The sequence below is a fragment of the Accipiter gentilis genome, chromosome 27 (assembly GCF_929443795.1).
Source record: "Accipiter gentilis chromosome 27, bAccGen1.1, whole genome shotgun sequence".
In the NCBI taxonomy this organism is placed as follows: Eukaryota; Metazoa; Chordata; class Aves; order Accipitriformes; family Accipitridae; genus Astur; species Astur gentilis.
Genome location: NC_064906.1, coordinates 15,940,686 through 15,958,291, shown reverse-complemented (window position 1 = coordinate 15,958,291; position 17,606 = coordinate 15,940,686). Strand labels below are relative to the sequence as shown.

The window sequence follows — 17,606 nt, the reverse complement described above, 5'->3', positions numbered from 1 at the left end:
AGTGAAGTAAAATACCAAATTTGCTATCAGATGTTTAGGAAAAAGACACAAAACATGGTAGTCTTCTGTGTAGGAACTTCCTGAACCAGAGACTATTTGTACCACTGTGGCTTAGAATCACTGACGGACCAAATTTTTTACAGTATATGTCAGCTCTGATGGATTCATTTTATGCATCTGGTAGTGAAAGCCACAATTTTGTATATGTTTTAAAGAGTATTTCAATTTACTTTTAGCTGATCTACTGTTGAGTGCTTTCTATCTCTTCTGCTACGGAGAGTAACAGGAGTTGCCTTACTACACATTTCCAGAACACTCATGATTTTACTGACCTTCAAAACAACTCTCCACTTTTTTTCCCCCTTCTTTTTCTTTCTTTCCCAAGCTGCAGAGGTTTCACCTATTTAGTCTTGGAAGGCCAGGGTAGGTAGCCCCTTTTCTCTCCTTGGACTACTCCTACTTTGTGACCTTCTATAAGCAAATGAAAGGCCAGTCATAGGAGTCTGGAGGTCACATCAAGAATATAGTATCTCATGATGGTTTAATTTTTAGACAGAAAAAGAAACTGCTAACAGTTGAACTTATCCCTTGTGTTAAGAAAATAGGTCCTGTAATTGTCGGTCTGGATAAGATCTTGTAGGCTTGTACATCACAAATCTTCAAGGGGTGAAAAATGAAGTGGATTCTCTTTGTGTTATCAGCATTCAAAAAATCTAGTTCAAACCAAACTGTTGCAAAATTTTACTTTAAAATATTATCTCTTCCTTGAGAAAATAAACTTAGCAAGAAGCTGCGCAGAGTTAACCATGTTCAGCAACTATATTTGCCTCATAGCCACACTTGCAGCATTCACAGAAATAAAAGAGTGCACGATGTAGTTATCTCCATTTTTGTATATGGCCTGAAACCTAAACAAATGGATGCTTGTTAACTCCAGCACTTCAGTAATTCCACTTACACTAATCCTCATGCCTTTGATGGTACAAAACTGACAAAAAGAAGTCTTGAATTTCAAAGTTGAGTGCTGAGCATCCAAGCAGTGCTTCTGCAGAGTCACATATAAAACTTAAGACAGCACAGGCACAGAGCACAGCAGTTTCTCCAAAGTTAGATTTAACTGGCCACTGAAAAATACAACGAATAGCCACAAGATAGACCAGTAAGCTACTGCAAATCCACATCCTCAAAGCTATTCTTCAGCAACTAGCATTACCATATCACATACAGTGGCAGACATCACATTCTGATGCTGTCAAAGCCTTCAAGAAAAATAATAAAAATCTCATTTTGACTATGTAGAAGATACAAAAGGCGAAATGGACGCAGAAGACTATCTGCAATATCTTTGGCCTTCACCAGCATGCTAGAAAAAAAGGATTCATTGCTCAAAAGCAAAACCATAGTTCTCATATGTCAAGCTGATAAGAGTTACTGCTTTAACAGCATGACATGCTCCAACAAGGGGAAAGTGATCCTGGCAAGCACTTGACAGAGAAAACGTAAGGAAGACAGATGTTTTCAAGTTCCATGCCTAACATTCTGCACATCAATTGATTTGAGCATCTACTGTAAATAAAAAAAAACATGCCTTAAAGTGTTTGTGTAATTGGAGAAGAAAAACAAAGTTATTGGAAAAATGCAAACCAGACAATGACATTTTGGTATTTCTACAGGAAGTCTGCCTTTCTGGGCTCACCACAAAAGAAACTTCACAACCCCTGGCTAGTGTCATGTCTGTAGTTATAATGCTGAGTTCTAACACCAGAAAGATAGAAAAATGAAATGCTCAAATCAGGGATGCTGACAGAACTTCAGTTCTGAGGTGCTTAAGTTTTGAAAAAACAAGAAGGAAAGGTGTCCAGTTTCCATCAGGTCTCGGTCTAAACATCTGCCATATGCATAAAAAAATTAACAAAGCTGCAATGTTTTAACTTGCATTTGTTTTCAAATTGTACCATCTAACCCATATTATTCTTTATTTTGAAGATAGTCTCTGTAAGAGAAACTAACAAACTAAAGCAAAACAAATTGCGTTTATATGTTAGTAAGTGTCCAACAGGTCTCTGTATAATTATCTAAGCAGTCTCCATCTATAATTATGGGCAAGGTTACTTACACAAAAAAAGCCTGGAGTGCAGATTTTCACAATTAGCTGCCTGCACTACCATGGGTTTATTTGTGTACAAAATGAACAGAGCTAGGTACATGCAACTAACTAGAAGCTGAGCTACTGACATACTCCTTTTAAATATATTTAAGCCCTAATGGATAGTAAGAAAACTAACAAATTTTGTATTGGAAAGTGGGAGTGGAAGAGTTACCTACTTTTTCTTTAAAGCAGTATTTCTATACTCTTAACAGTACTTAGATTATTTTACAACTATCAGAATAATTCTGTCTTCCAGAATAAAAGTGCTAATGAAAATTAGGTGTTGAAGAATCAATTCAACAGGCAAAAGGCTACAATCCCACAATGAAGACAGACAACTAATTTTTAATTTTTTTTTTTAGGGAAATACAAACCCACCACAAAACAAATGAATTTTAAGTGGGTATCAGTAAATTAGAAACTATGATGCATAAGAACAATATGGAAAGGTAAAGACAGAGAAAAAGTTGCAACTGATGCAGCTAAGAAGCATAAGACTGTTTTTAAAGCATAAGAAAAAAAATGTAAACGGTGACATAACCTATTACTAACTGAAGATAGTAAAATTGCCAAGAGGCAAAAAAAGATGTCGCATGCAATAAATACTTTAAATCAAGAAACAATTAAGATGACATATCTTATGAATAACATGAAGTACTTTCAAATGCTTTAACAGCGGTAAAGATGTTTAATTTATCACTGAGATTTTAAAAAATAAATACTTATGATGGCAAGGTCAGATGATTTGTTCCTGATAATTCTAGAAGAGCTAGGGTTGAAGCCTCAAGTCTACACACCGATGATTTTACAACACTACTGTAGTTCCAGTAAATCATGAGTTAATACTTTGAAAATACTTTTTTAAAAAGCAAAAATAAAAATGTAACAATGCAGGCCAGAAAGCTTGACACAATTAGAAGATATATAGAAGAAACAGTAAGTACCAAAATTAATAAATTAACAGATCAAAATAATCCATGTTTACTACCATTAATGTAAGGTGATAACAGCTCACACATGAAGTCCAAAATTATGATCTTGCAATTTTAAGTAATACTTTAAAAAGTGAGCCAATATAATGTGTATCTACATGGCATGACTTACTAGCATGGTGGTTTCAGAACTGTATTAAAACAATAAAGAACACATGAAGTGAATTAAACTTAAGATATCACCAAATCTTATTTATTTATTTTAAAGGGAGAACCTGCATGGATTGTTGCCATATTTAAAAGCACTCAACTTTTTCAGTTAAAGTGGCTCTAAACACACTTCCTGACTGCATGTTGTGGATGAGATGGATATCGATGAAACAGAGTAGAAGTCAGAGGAAGACCAGAAAGACTAAAGATGACAGACGCGCTCAAGAAGATAGGTTATATGAGAAAAATCAAATCCAAAGCATATTGACAAGGAATAAGTAGGGGTCCATACTTTGAACAGTAGATTAATCTAATTTGCACATACCTTTTGTGCACAATAAGAAAATGATCCCAGGGAAGACAAGCATGGAGTAACTATTCAGCAGCAGTGGCTATCCTGCATGAGTTCTGATTACACAGATAATCCCCAAAACAGAAGAAACAGTGAGCTGAGTGGCTGTAACAAGACTGCACATGATCTAGTTTTTGGCCCAATGCTACTGAGTAAATATCTGTCAATGAGAAAAAAGGTTGAAGATCACAGACATTAAAACCTGGTAATTGCATAGGTGAGATTAAGAAAGCCTTTTAGAAAGAAGTTTTGGGGTTTTATAGATGCTGTAAAGCAATCAACCACTAAGGCTTGGATCTTGCTCATCCTCTTGATGAGGAGGATTGCAACACAAGATATGACTGCAAGTTAGCATTGCAGGAAGCAAATATCCACAGGTGCAACTGAAAGGTCTGTAGAAGCTGCGAGCCTTAAATTCATTTTCTGCCACAGCACTATCCTTTAAAAAACAGAAATATATCACCTGGATTCTTGTGGAATTTGGTGACAGATCAGTGCACAAATACTGAAAAACACCATCAATCAAGAAAAGATCAGCTCATGTTACATTTGAATTAATTAAAACATAAACTAGGTTTAGTTTAGAAAAAAAAGTCTGTGAGATGAGGTCCTGAAAAGCAGCAGAAAAGGGTGCCTGCAGAGCAGAACAGTAATCTGTCCTGAGTAACTTCTCGTCACAACGTTCACATCAATGAGATGATCATCCACAACATGGTCCAGGAAAAACAAACCAGTGTATTCATACTCAAATGGATGCTCTATGGCAGCAAAGATGAATAATACAAATGGTTGGTTAACACCTGAATGCATCTTCAAAAGTATACAATCCTTGTTATCCCAGATGAGAAGGAATACAATGAAGATGTGTAGAGCGCTACAACAGTTAAAAGACAGCATTTCCTTTGTTATTGGTATGGCTGCCTGAGGGAACCTGAAGCATAGGAGAACAGTTACACTTGAAGTTCCTGGCCTAAAGCAGAGTGCCAAAAGGCCAGGCTCACTTTGGGTTTCACTTTTGGGGCAAGTAAATTAATCTGTCATGCAAGAAACTAATGTCCTAAGGAAGCAAACATCTGTGAATGACAGCAACTCCTTTGTCAAATATTCAGTTTATATATAAGCGAACAGGAACTATCTAGAGACTCCCATCACTCGCATCTGTGGCTGCCCACAGAAAATCTAAACAAGTAAGGCTAAACCAAGAATTCTCCACAGAGTCAGTGAGCAGAAGCAGCATAAGAAGCAGACATGCTGTCAAGTGCTTTCTTCAACACTTAACAGAAGCTGTTCACAAGACAAGAGTATGATGAAGGCAAACAGATTTCAGGAGCGGAAATCATATCTATTGTTGCACTCGGTAAGTTCTATCAATTCCCCTTGAAATCAGGGGCAAGAGAGAAGGTTTTGCTGCAACACTGGTTTTAGACTTACAAATGCATTATTAGCTGGGACTGCCACCTCTGCTGCTATAAAATATCCAGTAGCATTAGACTCTTCTTCCAGAAAAATACAGCAGGGATGAAGGGGAAAGCAGACATCTAAAGAGATACTGAATTGACCTCTTGACATCAAAATAGTACACTGTCACCAATTGAATCTTCAAGAAAAAGAGACAAATCCAGATGAAGCAGTAATACTGTCCTTTATTCAGCAATGCAGGGTGCAATACTAGCACCAAATAGCACCTGAGGTGCTAGAGTTGCAACTGCTAGATCTCCAAAATAGACTGGCAGCATCTGAGTTGGTATCTCCTACACCAAAAGCCACATGAGCTAATTGGGAGAGTCTGGAGAACTGCCAGGAGAACTAAGCATCTGGAAGTGATCAGAAGTAAATAAATTTTGGCTATGTTGATGTTATTTTAACTGGTCTACAGTAATCCATGGTATCCAGGAGTCAGCATTCTGGTTTAGTCCCATCTGCATTTTAACTTCAGAACTTCGATATCCAAACACATTTATTTTCCTTTCACATCAACACAGCATCTGCAGCCTTTTCTTCATCTCCAAGCAAGCCATATTTGCTGTCACCATTCTGAGAGTGTTCCCTTTAGACCTGCATCCCACATCTGTTACCCGAAATGCCTAATTCTTCAGAGGTGGGAGGAAGAAACAAAAAGGAAAAGGAAAATCATTGCTCTCCTCCTAAGCAAACATAGAAGAGAAGGCTTTCAACATGCAAGTTGTTGTAAACTTCTTTAGTCTTTCAAAATTTCTCCTTATACCACACAATCCCTGTCATCTGATTGAAGTAGAGTTCAGATTTAAGGTTTCATAATAGAACCTTCTTCTACCCAAAGTCTGAGGACAACACTTTTATGTAGTGCCAGCTGACTGCCTTAAATTAACTACAAAAGTCTTTGAGGCCACTACAACTCTAAGACAGGTTGATTCAAACAGATCCTTTATTTTTCTTTTGTGAGAACTGTCATTTCATACAACAGATCGACTATTGATCTATTGTTGTATTACAGGCCCAACATCCTTAAGGAAACTCACAGAGCTGGGTTCTCCTTACAAACCAGAGAAGAATTACCAGTTTTTGTCTACAAACTGGCAACTTAGAAACAGAAGAGAAGTTACAGAAAGGAAATTAAGATTTCACAATTTCGTTCAAAATTAGGAGTAGAAAGGTTCATAAATCCTTCAAGAGTTATTAATGATCATACACCTGAGGGTTCTCTGTAAATACTGAAAAGAACATTTACTGGCAAATGGAAGACTTACTGAAAGGACAAAAATGAATGAACAAGAGATTAATAAAAATAGAACAAAAGACAATGAAGGTCTGTGTATTCAGTGTTGGCCTTATTATACACTATAGACAAGTGTTGTAAGCATCCTCACATTAACATTCAACTTCAATTAGTTTGCATTGTATCAGTGCCCTATTTCCAACAGAAGCAGCTTTCCTGTGCTTTACTACTTGAAATAACCACAGGCTAACAATGAATATGGGAAACTATCCTTAACCTCATTTAAAAAGTCACAGCTTAAAATGCAACCTCAATATCACAAAATTCAGTTACATTAACTTTCATAAAATTCAACTATACCTTTCACCCCAGAAGACTAAATATCCACAGCAGCAAGCAGAACTGGCTTGTTATATGAAGACATGTTAAAGAAGAACCAAAACATCCAACTCCTACAGTTCCTGCTGTATTTGTGGCTCCCTGGCCTCCTCGGAGAAGAAGGCAACTGCTACAGAAAAAGTTTTGTATAGACTACTGCAGACTACAAGCTTCTTTGCAAGCAGGCAACTACACTGACTTGATTTAATGACATTTTCTTGAGCCTAAAATTAAAATCACACATGTATTTTTATTCCATATTAAAACATACTTACTCTGCCATTACACGTCTGACATTATTGGCATATAACACTGGATTTTTTCTTTCTTCTTCTGAAGGAATATACACAGGCAGAAACTGCATACAGAGAACTGAATTATACCAAGAATATTTAACATTTTAAACAACCTCGATTATAGCACTATGGTGAAAAGGTATACAGTTTGTTGCTACTTACAAAATTATATTAACAGAAGGACTATTAAAAAAACTAAAAATGGAACTCAAATGCTTAAGGATGCATCATACTTCTAGAAATTCACATAACAGTGACTCTGCTCATTTCTTACCTCATGGAACCCAAGTAGAGCTTTACCTTCCTTTCATAGGTGAGACCAGGAATTTTTAAATTATTTAAAAGTATTAGCATTTTCTTGCACAAACTTTTATCTTACATTCTGTATTGTTCAGCTCTTTGCAGATTACCAAGAAAAGCACCTGCTATCTGCTTAAATATCAAGAATTCAGATTCTCAGGACATCAGGTATTTACTGTTGCCCCTGCATATTTTGAATCATATATGACTGCTTAATGTACACATTAGAAGTGTTTTTATCTTCTGCTGTTGGAAGTTTTGAAAAATTTCTCCTTCAAATTGGACACTGGATATCAATACTCAGTTGAAAGAAAAATTCTAAATAAATGCAGATGGCCACAGAACCACAGAACAGTTGAGGTTGGAAAGGGAAAATTAAACCACAACTGCTGGAGACCTGCAACAGAAAAGGCAGCTTTCAAAATGGGAAGGCCTATATTAATAGACCTTCTAGCTTTTAGCTATGTTTTTAAGTGTTCATTGAAATATGCAAGTCCCAAGATCATGGCCAGTCTTGCCTATAAAAACCCTCAAACATCCCATTTCTGCCGAGTAACTAACTTCTCAGAGAGAAGGAACAAGAAATGATCACTCCAATTCCCACCCCTGTTCAGTCCCAGACAGACAATTCCCCTAGTAATTCAACGTAATGAAATAAATTATGCACCAAAATGTTTGTAATCCTGTGGAAAGCTTCTGAAGTAGAAACCAAATGTGTAATAAACTTAGTTATATTTCATATAATTACCTATCGGTAATACAAAATGGGAATTATGACCCAGAAATTTCACACTGGTCTTTAGAAAAGAAAATAAGAATTGGGGAATAAACATAAATTTTATCATTTAAGCAAATATTTCTCAGTAACTATGAAGTTAGCTATATTTTCAGAAAAGAATAATGGTATGATCAGCAGTACCCAAAATGCTGCCATTATTTGTCTGTTTCTCAGAAGTATTCAGTGATGGACAAATCTTTAGTTTATTTTGGGTTTTGCTACAGCCTTCCCTATATGCACCACTGCAGTTGAAAACTTATGCCTCCTGTCTTCTAGGTTTACAAGCAGGTGGCACCAGCCTGATGTGATGTAATATACAAAAGGACAAGACTGTGAAGCTAACAGAGACAGAAAGATTGTTCCTTTGGGCCCAATTCTATTTATTTTACTTTGAGTTGCAAATTGCTATCAGGACAACTTGGAATATGAGGTGATTTCAGACGTGTTCTCCATGTCTGCACCTAACTGGACAGAAACAGCATTATCATTTCAGCACCACTAACAAAACTAAGAGAAGAACTCTCAGCTGCTGCAGGCTGATAGATGTATGAATGCTGAAGCTGACAGGCCAGCAAAACAGACACGAGCCAAAACAAACTACATGTGCAGGTGATCACATACCCTTTCTTCTTCACAAGATTGCTTGCATGTCAGTTCCAAGTACAGAATGGATGGGCAGGCCACTATTTATAGTAACCCATTATAAAATGTACATAGATGCTTGCTTCTCAATATACATGCTGGATGACACATAATGCCAGAACATACATTGTATACAGAGAAGCTCAGACTAACAATCTTTGGATCCTGATTGCTGGCTGTTAGACCTTACAAGCTATCATTTAATCAGAACCATATTGAAATTGTGTTGCTTTGCTGTACATCTCCCTGAGTTATTGGGTCTTCAGCAGTAATTCTGGTATCAAGGCTGGTTGGTATTAGCCAGTATCCCTGTGCTGATGGAACAAAGCAGGAATAAAAGCCAACAAAATCTGAAAACCAAGGGAAAAACATGACTTTGAACACAGAACAACTCTTTTTCTCTATGTTCCTAAATCTGCAGCACTTCCTTACAAAAACAGATTCAACAAGTAGCTCTCAAGTACTCTGCCTCATACTTGCGAGCAGCCTTGCAAACAGCTCTGCTCTTCTAGCCTCTGCCAGCTCCTGCTTTAGTACAGAGTATTTCAGAAAGTCACTTGCCTTTTTTTTTTTTTTTTTTTTTTTAAAGACAACCAAAGATTATAACTTGTCTTTGTGCAAGTTCTGTATGTGCTACAGAAACTCAGCAGCTGCTAGCAGCTGCTGCCTCAAAAATCACAAAAGCTCAGCGGTGTTCACTTCTGTGTGAAAGAACCCATTTTACTTGCTGGGGGCAGAAAACCATGTTCCTGAGACAGAGTAAAAATCCTGCCAATTAGCTGGTTTGTCGTGTATCTACACGAGGCAATCACTCCTTGTCCTTCTACCACAAACGGGCCACTGTTTTGGAATAAGATTTTTTTTATTTTTTTTAATTATTTTTTTTTTACTATTAATAGCTGCAAACACGCAACTAAAGTGATAATACAAACCACTAATTTCTATAATAGAAACAACTGGTCAGTGGCTGGTATTTTGTGAATTCATTACTTTTGAGAAGAATTTATAGCATAAATAAGTAAACACAGAGCATAGCAATGCTAAATACCATGATTAGCACATTATATGTTACAATAGTAACACGTACATGTATGTAAATATGTAATAGTTCCTACTAATTTACCCTGCCACCAGTAAGAGATAAGTAGCTACCTCATTATTAAAAAAGGTAAGCAAAAGAACCGCATGACGTCTGTCAAATATCCTCTATAACACCTTTAAAACACCATACTTCTCCACAAAGATTAATTACTCTCTGGAAAATGCACGAGGATAGCAATTTAAAAGGAAAGGTTTTAACTGTTTTCACATTTTCACTACGATAGTCTTCAGCCTTAGAATCACATAGTGTTTCCCTCAAAATAAAGTTAAGAATATACATAAATTTTCTTTTTGTTTTCCAATTTCACATTCTGAACAGTGCAGCCTAATAAAAAAATTAGCCAGACATATTAAATAATCTATCTGGCCTATAAGAAACCACTTAAAATGATTTTTCTCTAGAAGTGAGTCCTTAGGTTTGTACATCAGCATTGACACACTTGGATATCTAACATACACAGTTGGTATACTAGCTGGAATAACAATCAGGTGATTGAAAGACAAGAAATTTGTTCACAAAAGACTCTTTAAACGAGTCAGAAATCTATCTACTCAATTTCAATGAGTAAGAAAGTAAAGTTTTAAGCCAAGTGGAAAACTATATTTTGTTACTCCATTTTTAGGCTACATTTTCAGATACAGAAGCCATTTGTCTAAAACATAAGTGGTATTTTAACCTATTTTTAGAGTGTGTTAACATATAAAGTTGGAATACAAACTTTTACTTCAGAATTATGTACAATATTATGTATTCTGATACTGCTCAGAATACACTGGTTTGTTTTTTTTTTTTACTTACCTCAATTTCCACAGAATTGTGAAACTGACACAAAGTAAGCCATAGAATTTCTAACCTGAAAGGGAAAAGAAAAAAAAAAGAAAAAAAAAGGAAAAGGATAAGGGAAAAAGATTTACATGTAGTGAAACAGTAGTACATTATGCTCTGAAGTCTTCAAGTAACATTCCTACTTGTAGGTATGATCATATTCAGATAAAAATTAACAGAAAAGGTCTTTGTGAGTAATTCTATACATTACATTCTGTAAGGTAGAACAAAAGCAATTTACACTGAAGTTGCATCTTAAAAGATACCCAAAAGCAGGGAGACAAGCAGTAATATGATATACAGGTACTAATACATACAGTAAGATATGATGTACACATAGTGTGGAAAGAATGTCTGTTTCAAGAAAATGCTGTATTCAGCATAGAGCTGGCAAGATTAATTATAATTGCTGTGATTTTATTAACAACTTGGTTTGGAATCAAAGTTCATTATACTTCAGAAGTCTGTAATAGTACATGCGTTTTTGTAGCCTAAGACACAAGATACTGGAATAAACTTGACCTTAGAAAGCAGGAAGATTCAAATCCAGGAAAGGATTTAGTAAACCTAAATTAGGGAGCCGAGTCAGTAGCCACATTTTATACAGTATCTAGGTAGTTACAGCAATCAATCACTGTGAGGTGAGGGCTGGTCAAAATCCTCTTAGGCAGATAAAGTGCAGTTCCTAGAAGCAAAACCCTGCTCATTTTGCTATACACTCATTCAGGGCTGCAACACAGTTTTTTCCCCTTCTTTCTTACTGAACTTTGAACAGATTAAAGCAAAGAAAAGGAGCAAGAACAGGGGAACTTGTGATTTGAAGTTCATGTCGCTGACAGGAAATATGAAAGTCTGGTTTCTGGGTCCTTGTAATTTATTAGTTTTTTAATGCTCTTGGACAAGTAAACTTTTCTCTGTCAACTCTCTGTAATCCTCAAATTATAAATATCAACATAAAAAACTGATAGAACCTGTATCTAACTCAAGCCTGATGCAGAAAAAATTTAAGTTGTATGCTATAGTCAATCTTTATTTTCAAGGTAGAATGTGTTGATCTGCTCTGAATACTGTCAAAATAGTAAAACATTACTGTAAGTAACTTCTGTAAGTGGAAGCGCATAGTTTCCATGTGACAAGTTTTCAATCCATTTTATAGGCTACAACAACTTTGAACAAACAGAATACTCTTGGATACATCAGCATTTCCAGACTAAGTTTTGGCTAACACTATGACAGAAGAGAGACATTCGCTGAGAAAGTGAAGACTGTATCAGTCTTAACAGTATTTTCTGCTAAGACATCAGAAATACATTTTAGGTCACTCAGGAGAATTAATCCTAATTAAATAAGGCTGTAATTTAAACTGATCCAGTGAATTTGCATAACATCACGTCCTGCCTCAGATTGATTCAGCTTTAATTTAATTTCACTTTATTAAGCAGTGGTCAGCACTTCCAAGTAAGGGTTTTGTACACATTGAAGTGATCTGAGGCAACACACCTACAAGTTCCTTCCCTCTTCTTCCTCCTATGTGTTCTTGACTCCTCAGGTAGTAGACTAAGCTGGAAGTAAGCTACTCATCTTTCTCCCCTCTGGCTGAGTTAATTTGCTAGACGAACTGCAGTGCAAATGCAAGGGAACAGGTAGGAACTCACAAGGAGAGAAAAGAAATCCCTGCATACAGTAAATGCTACAGTACCTACTTACTTTAGACACTATTATGGATTCATCCACTTCCAACATGACGACTTCACTAAAAGCTGAACCTTTGAAAGTGATCAATGATTTCATCAAGTCTCCAAATCTAGACGTGTCCTTAATTAGACCTGGTTCCCAGTCCATTTGAAGGTGCAAAATTAATTCACAAAACTCTAAATTACTTGAATCTTGGCTAATCCCAATGGTTTCCTCGTTACTACTAAAATACAGCATCTCAGGTGGGACATTCAAAACAATAGTTCCCAAGAAGGCTAATGGCAAGCCATTAACCATAGAAACCAACTCCCTGTTACGTAGGGTTCAAAATTTATTGCTTTGATCTTCATTGAAACACTTTAGAACTAGTCCAACCACAACGTGAAAATAATGCTAAAAAAATATTATTTTTTTTAAACAAGCAAGAACTGTTTCATTTAGTATTTTACATAAATTTACTAAGGAACCTCTAGAAAAACATTTTGGGTTTAAAAAAAAAAAAATCAAAGTTGCATTCAGGCAAGATAATGGAAACAGTATCTCCAAATTCCCTGAGTTGACTGTTTCCATGGGACTAGACCAATTTCAAACAATAGCCATACAGAAACACACCAAATCAATGCACTTGGCTTAAAAAAAAAAGTTTGAAATAAAAACCTAAAATCCATTCTGCAAACCACCAAAATCATAGCAGCAGAATTATACTGTTTATGCCTGAATTCCTCTGAGTATTATCATAACTAAGTAATAATAGATAAAAGACAAATTAATCCCAGAGAATAAGCCAATAACCAGCAATTACTACTTGACTATATATGCCTATAAGACATGTAAATAAAAACTAATGAAGGAAAGCAATCATGGTATAAGCAATTAAACATAAACCACTTACGCTCCTGGCCCTTGCCACGTCCATGTGATTGTATCCTAAGAAAAGAAGCACGACAGTTGCAATTAATTACTGTATTTTAAACTTTTGTAACATTATAGTTAGTATAACTGATAACATATGACTAAAAGGTTTACACGGAACTTCAGTGCCCTCTTTGCAAAAGTTCTTAGCCCCAACAGGAACCAGCTACCTTTTAGGTAGCTAGGAAATGCCCAGGAACCCAGCTCTTAAACACAGAATATCTATATTCATAAAACGGTTAAAGATCCAGGGATTCTTCAAATGCTGTTAGCCTTGGAAAAGAAAGTTCTTTACTGTGAGCTGAAGTTCTTGGATATGCATAGGCCATGTGTATTTTCCTAACCCATCCTGCTTGACAGGGTGTCCCCCTACACTTTACACAGGCCTCCCAGCAACAGATATGAACGCTCTGTAACACTTCTGAAGTGTTTGGGACCTGTGGAGATGACTGAAGTCTGCTTAACTGACATGAAGCAGTAGGACAAGACAGACCTTAAGTTGGACCTCAAAACAGTATTTTTCCAGTTGCCTGTACTCACAGACAGCATACAGCCACCTGCCTGATCCAAGAATCAAAAGGCACATAAGACACCTAAACCCACGAATTTACTCTCAGGCAAGACCAGCAGCACTTTTAGATGGCTGCAATGAGCAGTGTATAAAACACTAAGAGAGGACAAATAGCAGTGAAAAAAGTGAACAAGATCCAACCAGCAAAAAAAGAATGGAGACCTGGAAAGAAGTATATAACTGGTGACAAGGAAGAATATAACAGTAAAGGTCATCACATTTTAACTGTAAGACTAAGAAACACCATAAGAAAAAAATTGCAACACTTGGACATGAAATTTAAGCATAGAAGTAAGAATCCAAAAACCTGAAAATGAGTTCCAAAGCTACTGTTCTGAACAACTGGGAAAAAAATGTACAAGTCGTTAATGGAAAGACAAGAGGACTTAGTAAATTCAGGTTTCTAAAAGACCAGATCAGAAAGATATGTCTATCAACCTACTGAAAGTGTTCCAAGTTCAGTTCTATGCTACCATCCAAACCATTTTAGAGAGTTTAGGTGATCACGTGTGCCATGATCTCGAAAAATCAAGTCAAACTCATGTTTTAATTACCATTTAGAGCAAAAGGCTGTCACAAGTTAAAATGAGAGCAAGCAACACATCCATAAAAGGTGAAAAATGTGACTAATATGATAGATCAACAGCTTGGGGCAAGGTCAATTTATCATGAAGGGCTACTAAAAATTTAAATCCTGACTTTCAACAATTATTTTAAATCAAACAAAATATGATAAAGAATGATTCTATCTCTAGCAATCAACATACATGCATGAAAATAGACTTCTCCACGTAATGATCTTGTAGAACTTTAATGTCTGTAGTTTTACTGTTAAAGTGGTTTTGGCAATACTCCAAGTAAACATGTTATGGGGTTTGTTTTTTCCACAGGGAACTTTCATTTATAAACCCTAACCATTTCAAGGTAGATAGCTGATAATTTCTCTAATCAGAAACTACCATACAGAACAACAACACAGCATTACACATATCCAACTCAGCTCTCTAAATTACAACAGGGCAGAAAGAGACAAAGAAAAGCAAGCTCTATAAAGGTACCTTGCCTGGGCAATGGATCACTGCACAGCAAATAGGTATTTTCAGAATCCAGCCATTGTGCTGGCTAGCTGGCACGACAAACTCAAATAAGCCACGTATCTATCAACAATCCTGCAAGAAATTCCTAATATGAATGTCACAGCAGACATGCATGCTTTTTCTTATCAAGCACATCAGGATGCAGCAGGGATGATGACCAAGTGCCATGTAGTAGAAAACAGGATTCTGGTCCGCAATAGGCAGACCTATTTTGCAGGAGACTCCTGCCAGCATATCCAATATTTTAATGATAAAAAACAGCAAGCAGAAGAGAGGAAGTGGTATTTTCTATACCTAGTTTAGATACCTTTTATATTTTATCACAGCTACTGGCTTATGCTTATGGACAGCATTCACTTTGATAGCATTCTGAGTACACTTTGAAACTTTTGTATCTAGATAATGAATCCCTTGAATTGTGTGGAAGTGTATCTTCCATATAATTTGTATGACACAAGAAGATACTGAGAATCATGCCAAGCTTCAAACAGCAGATAGGCTGTGTTTTTACATGCTCAGTCAACCCTGACACAACAAAGCTGCACAAGAGATGCTGCCAAACCTCTTATCAAATAGCACAGTTACCTGTGGAAGACACTGGGGCATAAAAATATATTTAAAATGGCTCTGTGAAATTTAAACAGGTATATAAGCCTTTTGTAATCACCAGCACTCTGACAGAAGGAAATGCTTTACACTAAAATTCTTCGTGTGTACAAGTGAACTGCAAAAAGGATTGCTGCAGAACCTATGGATGGAGACAGAGCATTTATTTTAATTAAAATGTAGGTAATAGCTGTCAAGCATCCAATAGGGAAAATACTACCAAACTAGATAAACAGAAGCAAATTTTGAATTTCAGGTCTAACCAACACTTTAAACCTTACAATTTCTTTCTGCTCATGCATCAAGGGGAGCAACATACTAACATACTACTCCTAAAGAAATATTGATACAGGACTAGAGGCATCATCTACTACAAACAATCCCAAGCCCAAAGAAGAAAGGTATTCAGAGGGCAACCCTGACTAGAAAGATTTCTTCATGGCAACCAGAACTAGATTTATTTACTAGAAAAGAACTGAATTTATCATCATCACTTTTGCCACTTTTCAGTCCACTGCCAAACAGTAGTACTCTACCTAGTTCTTGAATAGAGTACAAAGAAAGAAACATGTAAGAGTGCACATACCTACTACACTCTCCCCAGGCTCTGATCTCAAAAAGCCTCCCAGAACAGTCAGCGGCACTCAAGTCCAAGACTGTTTGCATCTGTACTGTGGAACTCAGAGCTCTGAAGGTAGATCAGAGCAGACAGTTCAAGCTAAAAGCAGTGGGGTGACTGCACACAATGCATATCTAGAATTCACAGGCTAAGCGAAGATCTTAAGAAATTACTTTCTAAACCTAAAATTATAATATCCAGCAGTCAAACAAGACAACAAACAGAAAGCCAGAGACAATTAAAGTTTGCTAGAAATGCTGCTTTAGTGTATGAAAAACAATGTTCTCTCCCAACTCTTGCTTGCTACCTAACTCTTAACTGCATCTTAACCAAAATAAATCTCACCTTCATGTATCACATCATACTCCTCCTCCTTCCTCTCCTCATTCTAACTTTGCTGCAACTCTTCTGCAGCCCCCAAGATAATCTAAAAATCAAATAGTAATAGCAACTATCATCCCCCCATTTATGCTTAGTGGAAGTAGACCTTAGGAGGTTAAATGACTCAGTAAGGCACTGAAAACTGTTTTACAGCAATTAAAAGTAGTAGGAAAAAGTAAAGTTTCATACACAGATTCAGGCAAAGTCCAATGGATATCTATATAAATATTTACAGTTTCTTTTACAACATTTTGCAGTAATATAAAAAAATTACGAAAATTTTCATTGACATTTACATTCATTTACTTCACAGTAAAAAGCTCACAATTTCCATTAATAGATTATTAGGGACATTTAATATTAGTTGACAAACACTGCATATTATGTACTACAGGCAATAAGGACATTTCAGGATGAAGATAAATTTTTTAACATTTGCAAATTAATCTTTGATAGCTTTATATTGTTATAAATAAGTTCAATATTAACCAAAAGTAACAAGGTATATTAAGTATGACATAAGGCATGTGCATATTTGCAATTTAAAATGGTAGTGCAATAAAGGTTTAAAAATATTTTTAGAAAAGAATCTTTCTTCCTGAAAATAAAACAATTATGTAATGAAAAGTTCCAGGCAACCTGCTACAATGCACTTAATACTATGAGAGTGTAACAGACTGCTATACTTGTCACAGCATCTGCAAAGATAATTTTGGGGTTTGTTACTGCAAACTAGTTGACTGCCATCACACCTTGTCTCAGTCAAGAGCAAATGGTGGTCTATGTGTATTAACTTTGCTTAGGTTCTTTTCTTTTTTAATCAAGCATACGTTTTATATCAACCTGCAAACTGACAGAAAGAACAATCGATGGAAAAAACTTTAAAACATCAGCACTTGGGTACCAAGAAGAAATGAACTCCTTAGATCAAGGGGTTGTTAAAGGGTTAGTCAAAGAGAGACTACATGAGATCTTCTGATGTGACATGCATCAGCAAAGAAGCAACGCAGTCCTTATTTTACTTCTGACATTACTCCCACACTCCCCTAAATAACTTCTATTTTAG

General features: G+C 36.1%; 1 protein-coding gene across 3 annotated transcripts in view; it reads right to left on the bottom strand.

Moving 5' to 3' along the window:
* The window catches only part of LPCAT1 (lysophosphatidylcholine acyltransferase 1), a 63,943-nt gene that overhangs the window by 22,299 nt on the left and 24,038 nt on the right, over nucleotides 1-17,606 (bottom strand). For all 3 annotated transcript variants that reach the window (XM_049830529.1, XM_049830530.1, XM_049830531.1), the window contains exons 7-9: nucleotides 13,247-13,281; nucleotides 10,633-10,687; nucleotides 6,992-7,074 (exon numbers count right to left, since the gene is read on the bottom strand). In XM_049830529.1, the coding sequence (XP_049686486.1) occupies nucleotides 6,992-7,074; nucleotides 10,633-10,687; nucleotides 13,247-13,281 (173 nt within the window). The remainder of the gene's footprint in view (nucleotides 1-6,991; nucleotides 7,075-10,632; nucleotides 10,688-13,246; nucleotides 13,282-17,606) is intronic.